We start from the raw sequence: 9,411 nt of genomic DNA, 5'->3' as shown, positions 1-9,411 counted from the left end.
TTAAGAATCACATTATTTTATTTGTTTTCCTATAAGGATGATTCATCAATTTAAACGTTGTTTCGTGATGGAAAAAAACAAAATTTCGTCTTTAACATGAAAAAAGTGTGATTTTTAAGTGGAGGTTATGAACAAAACAGATGCACAAGGAAAACGAGACAAGAACATAAAAAACTGAAAAGACAGCAACTTAATAGGATAATATTCAAGAATGAGATGTTGCCTTTCTATATTGAGTTCCAGGTTGATGCGACCTCATGACTAAGGTTGGGGTATGGGGTGCACTAATTTTTGGTGCCATATGTCATTTCTGGATAAGTCACATGCAACTATTCAGATGCCACCAGAAATGCCCACTAAATTTGGGTTGACAATATCATAGACTATTTTTTGATATTAGTAAAAAATAGTTAATGGGTAGATTTTACCTTATTTAGATAATGATTGGTCGGTCAATAACAAATGAACACAAAAATTGAGAATCGATTATTTCACATCAATCAGGATTTCTTTCTCATTTATGTAAATCTCGGAAGAAAAGAAGAAAAAGGAAAAAAGTTGTTTCTTTTTCTTGTTGCTTCCTATTTCCCCTGTCAAACATTTGCGGTTCCTGCTGCTGCTGAGTTGGGGTATACAGGGAGAGAGATATGTCGAAAATGATAGCTTATCGTATGTGTACAGTTCCAGGCATAGTCGGTTCAGATAAAGGAGGATTATTTTATGAACATTCAGAAGACTTCAAGAGTTTTGGTCCTCTACCAAGTATTTGCTTGCAAATTAGTATACTTTCTTTTGTACCCCATCTCATGCATATGGCATTGTCACGGTTCCATCAACCCTTGCTTGTTTCTCAAATACTGGTAAGGCCTGTTTATTAGTTTCTCTAGTACGTATGTTTTTGTTTGTATGATTATTGATGGCTTGGTTATATATGTTACATATACATGCATAGGGAGGGATACTTGCTAGTCCATGGGTTCTCAGCTCTCTGTCGATAAAAGTGTCATCTCACATGTCCGTCGGAATTAATTATTTCTTATTCCCTCTAAATGGATTTCAAGTAGTAGACATGCTTGCTCATTTCAGTTCCATGTTTTTTATATTTAAAGTTGGAGTTCAAATGGATCCCAAAATATTAAAGAAAGCTGGGCGACGACCATACATCATCGGATTCTTTTGTATGCTTTGCTCTTATGTAGCTGGACTTCAAATTTCCCATAGACTCCCAAAGAATGATATACCGGCACTAAAGTTACTCCATAAGAGCTCTGATAGAGTCGTAGATCTATTCGGCAGTATTTCCTTCCCTGTTATCGCCTATGTACTCGATGATCTTAAAATTCTTAACTCCGACCTTGGTATTTCAGCGATTCATATATCAATGGTTGCTGATTTTCTTCATTTGGCTTTAAAATTCTTCAGCTTTCTCCGCCAAATATTGAGAGGTGCAAACCATGCGTATGCACTACCTGCAGTGTTAATTTTATTGGGGACGGTTATTTATATATTTTTCATTATGCGGCCGGCAGCGTTATGGATTGTAAAGAATACACCCGAAGGGAGACCTGTAGATGATATTTACATTACCTTGATAATGATTTCAGTTCTGCTGTGTGGATTAGCTAGTGAATATTGTGGATTGAATGGTACAGTTGGGGTTTTCTTACTAGGTTTGGCTATACCTGATGGGCCACCTTTAGGATCAGCTTTAGTTCAGAAGCTACGCATTGTTTCTGTATTTTTCATGCCTCTTCATATGGGTATCGTTGGATATAAAACGAACATTCACTTAGTTACTTTCGGATATTTATGGCGTGTTTTACTGGTCATCGTCGGTTGTACCCTTGGAAAGATTATAGGGCTTTTTATCCCAGCTGTGCTTCTTGGAGCCTCTCCGCGAGATAGTTTATTGCTTGGACTCATAATGAACTTGAAAGGAATTGTCGAGGTTTCTCAACTTAACACCTGGTTAGATTCAGTAAATACCAAAGTGCGTCTTCAAACACTAAAAGTTTTTTCGTTATTGCAGAATATGTTACAGTATCTTACCAACTTAACATGTTTTCTTATGTACTCTGCAGGAAATTTTTAGTGCATCAAATACAATCATGGTTCTCGCACTTGTAGTGCTAGTAGCTGTTATTACACCGGCGGTGAAATACTTGTATGACCCTTCATCGAAATACTCAACCTACAAGGGAAGGTCAATTTTGCAGTCGAATGAAAACAACTCAGATTTTCGAGTACTTGTATGTGTTCATACCCAAGATGATGTTCCAGGCATTATCAGAATTATTGAAGCCTCCAATCCTACCAAACTCCACCCACTCACCATTTACCTCCTCCATCTCGTTGAGCTTGTGGGTCGTGCTTCTCCTCTCCTTATATCTCACACTTTGAAGGAGCGTGCTTCCACATCAAACCCTACCAAATCGGAAAGGATAATCAATGTTTTCCAACAATTCCAAAACCAATACCAAAACCTTGTTAGCGTTCATCCCTTCACCACTATCTCTCCGTATGCTTCAATGCACAACGATATATGCACCATGTCAGTCGACAAGAGGGCTGCGCTCGTTATCTTCCCTTTCTGCAGGCAAGATGCAATAAGCCTGAGGGATGATCTGGCCAGACCAATTATTTCCGATCATGCAATCAAAACCCTTCTTCAAAATTTGTTGCGGAACACCCCATGCTCAGTCGGGATCTTAGTGGATGGTAGTAATCTCCAAACAAAATCTACTTGCTTCTTGCCCGACACGCCTTACCGCGTGGTTGTACTCTTTTTTGGTGGCCCGGATGATCGAGAAGCATTGGCTTTTGCAATGAATATGATTCATCATCCGTACGTTTTTGTTACTCTTGTTAGGTTTTATGGTCCTGCAAGTCTATCATCTGAAGGAGTTATTGACTATCACAATGAATCGGTTAGAATTGATATTGGGAGGAACATGTTTCTTGATGATGAATTAGTAGACCATTTCAGGGTTAACACCATGCATGATGAAACGTTGATTTACAAAGAAGTAGGGGTAAAAGATGGTGCAGAAACGATATGGGCAGTCCGGTCACTTCACCAAGATTTTGATCTTATGCTCGTAGGAAGACAACAAATATCCGATTCAAAAATAATTTCAGAATTAAATGAAAATTGGGATGAATGTGGAGAGCTAGGAGCTGTCGGAGACTTGGTAACATCTCCTGATTATGCTGCTGAGGGCTCAATCTTAATAATTCACCGACGGCGAGATATTACTTAATCATGGAAACATAATGGTACACGCTTACTGATCTCAAATTTTCAGATTCATGTAGACCGTATTACACGGCATTCCACATAACATGGTACGCATGTCATACTGGCACTTTTGGAGGTCAGAAGAAGACAATTTTTGATTGAATTTGTAGATACGAAATATGCCATCACTTATGTGGAATGAGTTAGGAGGACTAAACAACGGGAAGAGAAGCTCACATCAAGCGCAGAGATATTATATTGATGAGTCGCTACTAAGGTACGAGATGACATCATGACAACAGTGCAAAGATAAGGTTCACATGTTAAGTATGATACTATGTGCAAAAGAAAGGTTGACTTTTTTTTATAGGAGCGAAACTGAGTTTCGCATGGAGGTGGCCGAGGTTATAGGAGGAGAAAAAGAGATGTATTAGTGACCATCCACTATGTAATATTATCTGTTATCTGTTACGTAAAGATCTATATAAGAGAAGGAGAGTATTAAAAAAAAAAGATCTTTCTAGTCTACTCAGGTATTGTTTTGGAGAGAAATTGTCTGAACTCTAACACTAGGGTTTACATAACTTGCATTGTAATTTTATTATCTTCCTGATAATACTCGAAGTTTATGCTTGTCGTGTTGTGATCCATTTACTAAATATGATGAGGTTGTAGTTGTAGATTTTGCTGCAACTACATTTTAGCACATAGAAATAGCTCGGAGGAGTAAGAGTATTTATCCTCACCTGTTGAGTGGTTTTAAAAAATGACGTGAGTTCATCATTTTCATTGTTTTGTGTTTCAAAAACTTTCTCTTATTCTACTTTTACTTTTGTGTAATCAGGTGTTGTCTAACTCGTTATTTTTGAGATTCCATCATATTCTGGGATGTTTATCATCTTTAAGTTTTAGATTTGGGATTTGGACGGATTTTTATTGTAACTTCAGGATTTCTCAAATGTTGACGGTAAAAGTATTTGGATATATATTCACTGCTTTTGAATCTAGTAAAAGTATTATTAAGTATAAAGGGTTTATGAATCATTGTTTTTGGTGAAATTTAGATTTGAATTTTCTTGATTCTTTCTTAGGCACTCTTAGGTGTTCATTTTCAAGTATACCGAAATCCATCAATATAATCGGTTACTCGAACCCATCAATTTTCCTGAAAAACACCTTTGAGTCGAGTTTAGTGTGAACTCAGTGAGTTTCGTGTTTGAAGTTGGTATTATTAACTTGTAAGTGAAGCAATCGTGAGAGTACCGTCAAGAGCAGAATGTGTGATAGAAACTCGCAAGAATAAGCGAGTAGAAGACAGAAGGAGAAGGAGATTCGATACTGGAGAAACATCTGTTGAAGCAGAAAGACGTGGGTGAAATCACCTTATGAAAGTCCAACGCGAAATATGCATCAGGAAAAAGGCGAAAGAGATGATGAGTCGCAGGGAGAAAGAGAAGGTGAATCAACCCGCGATGAAAGGGAAGAACATTTTAGTGAAGAAAACATGACTATTGAAGGATTAATGGCGAGAATGGTGCAACAAATAGAAAAGGAGAGAGAAATGGCAGAAGAGCGAGCAAGGCTCTTAAGACAAAATGCAACATTTATACTAGAAAACAATAAACTTTATGAAAAAAGTGGTATACTACTCGCAAACAACCACCGGAGATTCAGGATCTTAAACAACTAGGAGTTCTTCAATAAAATGACGATCGAATCAAAGAGAGAATGCTGAAGAGGGTGAACGTGGAAGGAGAATCATCCCAAGAGAAGAGAGCGAAGATGATTATCGCCGAGAGCGCAGTCGTACTAGGGAAAGAAATGAAGGAGAGGATCATCGAATGCGATGTCATCGCAAAGAAACAAGTGAAAAGAGAGATATTCGCATTGCCGAAGAGAAAAGTTTACAAGATGAGAAGGATTTATAAGATGCGTTAAGGAGAAGCATAAGAGAAGAACAAGACATGAAAGCAGGACAGCTTGATTAAAGGAATTTAAACCACACAATACTGCGGGAATTAGATAAAATGCGTGTGTTGATGAACGACCAACAAGGATGAGGATGAATTATTTAGTTGGAAGAAGAAATCGAAGAAGCAAGACGATCCCCATTTGCACTCAAATCTTGAATGCTAAAATCCCCACTAAATGCACATTATCAACATTTAGCAACATTTTTGTCGGGCCAGGAAGTGCGACACCGCACATCATGGCTTACACCCTCACACTTATTAAATTGGAAAGTGTTGACTAATGATCCTTATGCTTAGAGTGTTGACTAAGAAAATGAAATTTAGCTCCATGTGTTGGTTTTTGTTTCTTGTTGTAAGTAAATGCAATGAAAAGACCAGGAAATAACCAATAATGAGATAATTCATTTATTGGCATTGCGTGCTAATTTCCTTCTGCTTTGTTAATCATCCCGCAGGAGGCCAGGATGCCTGAAAGAATCCATGTCCTACATGTGAGGGATAAAGTGCTCACTTGCTTAAAGTGAAGGACTTGAGCGTACGCGAGAGGCTCTTTAGAGACTGGACATAAAGGAGGGGAACTTACTAGTTACTCGAACGAACATGGACTTTCTATGTCAATTAGAGAAATTTTCTATCCATGTCATTTCAAGACTTGAGTTTTGGTTCTAGAGACTCGGATACCCATGAAGAGGAATACTGGATTTCTTCTTTCTTATGATATTTCTCGCTATCACTCACGACATATCATTCCATGTCTCATTGGATCTATCTACTTACTGGCCTCTACTTTTTCGGACAAATTCCATTGACCTGCCATGGTTAGTATAAAACCCTCATATATGAGAGAGACGAATTTGGTAGGTAGTTTAAGTTTGACTTCTCTTAGGAGAAAAGTGAGTGTTCTTTCGTTCTTTTCTATATCGTGGGACTTAGTGGATTTAAGGGAAATATTTCATCTCAGCCTGGTTTAAAGGGCATTCACATGCCCTACTGTTAATAAGCCCCTAAACAACTCATTTATAAGAGAAGGTTCTTGCTAATGGGAACATGGGACCGTCAGAAAATGACAGTAATGTTGGGCATATCAGAAAATATACTTTATGTCAAAAAAGGTAACTCCAATCCTCAGTAACGAATATCCGTTTTCGTCAATCAATCTTGGATGAGGAACGAGAGATACATACGAAATAAAAACAACGTTAGCTCAATAGCGGAAGGAAATTTGGTTAGGAGATGAGCTACTGTTGAGAAGCTTGGGGATGGCTCTTCTTCCTCAATTTATCCCTCATATTCATATCTAAAGATGAAAGCTGTATCCGCTCACGTACAATTGAGTTTTTTATTCAAAGTGCAATTATATCTATAAAACCCAAAAGAATAGTGGATGGAAAAAAAACTCACCAAGGGTTGAGTGGCGTATTGTGACATTCTGTGTCTTTTGTCGGATTAATTTAACCCATTAGTCAAATTCTGCACCTGGAGTGCCTAAACATCTAATATTCAAGTGTTTTTAACACTTTTAGGTTGAATCAAAAACAAGTGTCGTGCGTCAACTCAAACCTTGGGTGCTTTAATAGTTAGGCATGCAACTGGACATGTGTAACTCTTCTTCCTTGGTTTGAACGGAGAAAATCCTTATTATTGGAAATTTTCCATCATCTCTGTTTTTTGGGTGGTGTTGTTTAGGTTTTGTGCATCTCCATCTATTGCACCGTCGCCAAAGAAAATCTGTATTGAGAAGATTAACCCATAATTTTGTCCATTTCTATCTTCTATTGTCATATATATAGTTTCCGAACATGAAGAAGAGGGATTGCTGTTGGTCTAGGAGTTATAAAATTGGGTACTTCTGCAATTCTAGTTTCAAATGAAATCAACGGTATTGGGGTTTTATTTGATATAGTTTCAGGCCTCAGAACCATCTAAGGAGTGTCTTGCTTGCCGTGGGTTTTGTTGATGGATGATAGATATTCATTAAAAATTAGAATCAGTGGGTGACTAGAAATGTTGGGCTATGTTAAAACTCGAAATCGCAGGTCAAGAAAGCTATAGGAGGGATACAAATCCGCACAAGAAAATCACCTTCTCAAGAACAACGAAATTTAATATTAAGTGTTTGATAAAATGTCTGAAAAAGGGATAAGGGGGTTAAAGGTGCATATTTCTTTCATTACATTTCTATTGATGAACTTGGATTATGACCGTAGATGATTCATGCATCTTAATATGCAACGTTCCCTTTTAGTGCTTTAGGCTTCTGAGTAGATCATGTGAAATAGTTCCATGAAACTAGTTAATTTATTTATTAGTGATTGACACATGCGAGAACAAATGTATACTGAATTTAATATATATCTTTTTCGCCTTTAAATGTTAAAAAGGAATGTCAATTTTCTAAGGTATTATTATGTCGTATATTAAATTTTTAGCATCTGCGACATTCCGGACATACCGTTTCTTTAGGTGTGGACGAGCTGCTCCTATTTTCTTGGACACTGGAGTTGCTAAAATAAGCTTTGTTAGATATAAGGAATATGGAAGTGGCTAGTATCTTCAATGCATCACTGTTATTTAATTTATTTGCATCATTATCACGGAATACATTTTATGGCTTTGAAGTAATACCCGTACCCTTTATTTTGAGTGAATTGATCGCCTCGGACTAAGATCTTAAATTCTTCTTGTGGATTCACTTATTTAGATGTTTACCATCGGCATCAAGGTATCAGTGTTGATAGTTTAGTATAGTGTATTGTTGTTCTGATTTGTGATAATGTGTATGCGAGATACTTCTTAGAATTGAAATTCGCATTAAATAACGCTTTGCAAAACTTAAGAAATGAAATTGGGAATGTGATCTGCTCTTGCTATTTCGATGAAAAACTAGAAAATTGATTGACCATGGCTTGTGTATAATCAATCAGGTTGTAAGTTTGAGCGGGGTAAAGATGGTTCTACAAGTGACTGATCAATGAGATTTCCCTAGACTTGGTCTTCGATGTTTTTTTACATTTTTTCGTTGACTGCATTTGTGTTGTGCTTGATAAAAGATGGATTTGTCGGTGTTTATCAAATGATTTTCTACATCTTTTGTGCCTAATATACTTGAAGAATTTGTCTCAAGCGTCTTTTGGATGTAAATTGGGGTAATAATAGTAGTAAATTGTTATTAAATAGAATGTAAGGGAAATCTGACACTAGCTCATGGGTTTAACTCCCAAAACGACTTTAAAGCCTCAATTAGAGAGGATCTACCAATAATTTACTTTAGTTTGTTCATTCTCCATTTTGAATGTAAAGTTCAGATTGTGTATCATTCTATAGCATGTCAACATAATGTAGCTAGTCCTATGGTTTGTGAATCTAGTTATGTTTACCATAACAGCAGTGCTACCTAGTTTTGGTGCTGTTGGCTCTTGGCCATTTTGATTATGTGAAAGGTAAGCTTTATGACCAATAGTTTAATTGCTACTCTTCCACTATATAATCTTGATGTTCAAGAAATATTAGACTATTCTAGTACGTTGGCAGAAGTTTGTAAGTTTTAGAACTTCTGATACATTTGGCGATTATTAATATGTACTAAGAAATGTTCCGGTACATCGACACAGGTACTAAAAGTGTTTGCTTAATGAGTTTCTATCGTTTTTGTTCTTGATTATTGTATAAGTAACAATAACACTCGCTCACTGGATTTGTGGTGCCACTGTAACTGAGCTGACAGAATCATATTATTTATGTACTGTAGCTAAGATGAATTGGTGTATTAATGAGGTTTTGGTATGTCTAACAGTACCTTGGAGTGATATCTAGTTCTTAGAACTCTTGTTACTTTTAGATTATTAAAATATAGTGTTAAGACGCGACTGCCATGGAATGAGTGATATCCAGTTTTTTAAAAGTACCTTTTTCATTGCTTCGAATAAACATTGCTGAACAATGTGTACCTTTTTGTGTGAATTTACTTGTCTCGACAAAGTATGATTTGATTACTACAAACTGTTTGGTAGATGGAATGGATTTTCACATGTGTTTGGCTGATTATAGTCTTCGCAGGTTCTTAGTTGCAGCCGAACTTGTAAGTTGGGTTGATCCCCAACTTTTCAGACTTTACATATATGCTTGGCAGGTTGTTGTTGGGTATCACCTTCACTTTGTTTGGGATCACTTGCTGTGCGCAAGCATGGAAAAAATTTCATT

General features: G+C 36.9%; 1 protein-coding gene across 2 annotated transcripts; it reads left to right on the top strand.

Annotated features, from left to right (window-relative positions):
• The first annotated feature begins 517 nt into the window (after window positions 1-517).
• LOC113329444 (cation/H(+) antiporter 15-like) lies at window positions 518-4,078 on the top strand. Of its 2 annotated transcripts, none has more exons than XM_026576312.1 (3): window positions 518-860; window positions 953-1,990; window positions 2,082-4,078. In XM_026576312.1, the coding sequence occupies exons 1-3, from the start codon at window positions 648-650 to the stop codon at window positions 3,258-3,260; spliced, it is 2,430 nt and encodes an 809-aa protein (XP_026432097.1). In that variant the 5' UTR covers window positions 518-647; the 3' UTR covers window positions 3,261-4,078. The 2 variants fall into 2 exon arrangements, with proteins under 2 accessions (XP_026432097.1, XP_026432098.1); XM_026576313.1 differs by having other exon boundaries at window positions 720-860; window positions 1,110-1,990.
• Window positions 4,079-9,411: the final 5,333 nt, after the last annotated feature.

Source organism: Papaver somniferum, unplaced genomic scaffold, assembly GCF_003573695.1.
Source record: "Papaver somniferum cultivar HN1 unplaced genomic scaffold, ASM357369v1 unplaced-scaffold_117, whole genome shotgun sequence".
Lineage (NCBI taxonomy): Eukaryota > Viridiplantae > Streptophyta > Magnoliopsida > Ranunculales > Papaveraceae > Papaver > Papaver somniferum.
This window is presented reverse-complemented; position numbering and strand designations above follow the sequence as displayed.

Excerpts from the sequence above, each read along its gene's own strand:
- LOC113329444 (XM_026576312.1), top strand. The coding sequence starts at position 648 with ATGTCGAAAATGATAGCTTATCGTATGTGTACAGTTCCAGGCATAGTC. Across the intron at positions 861-952 it reads TGCTTGTTTCTCAAATACTG|GGAGGGATACTTGCTAGTCC; the intron begins GTAAGGCCTGTT and ends ATACATGCATAG. Across the intron at positions 1,991-2,081 it reads TAGATTCAGTAAATACCAAA|GAAATTTTTAGTGCATCAAA; the intron begins GTGCGTCTTCAA and ends TGTACTCTGCAG.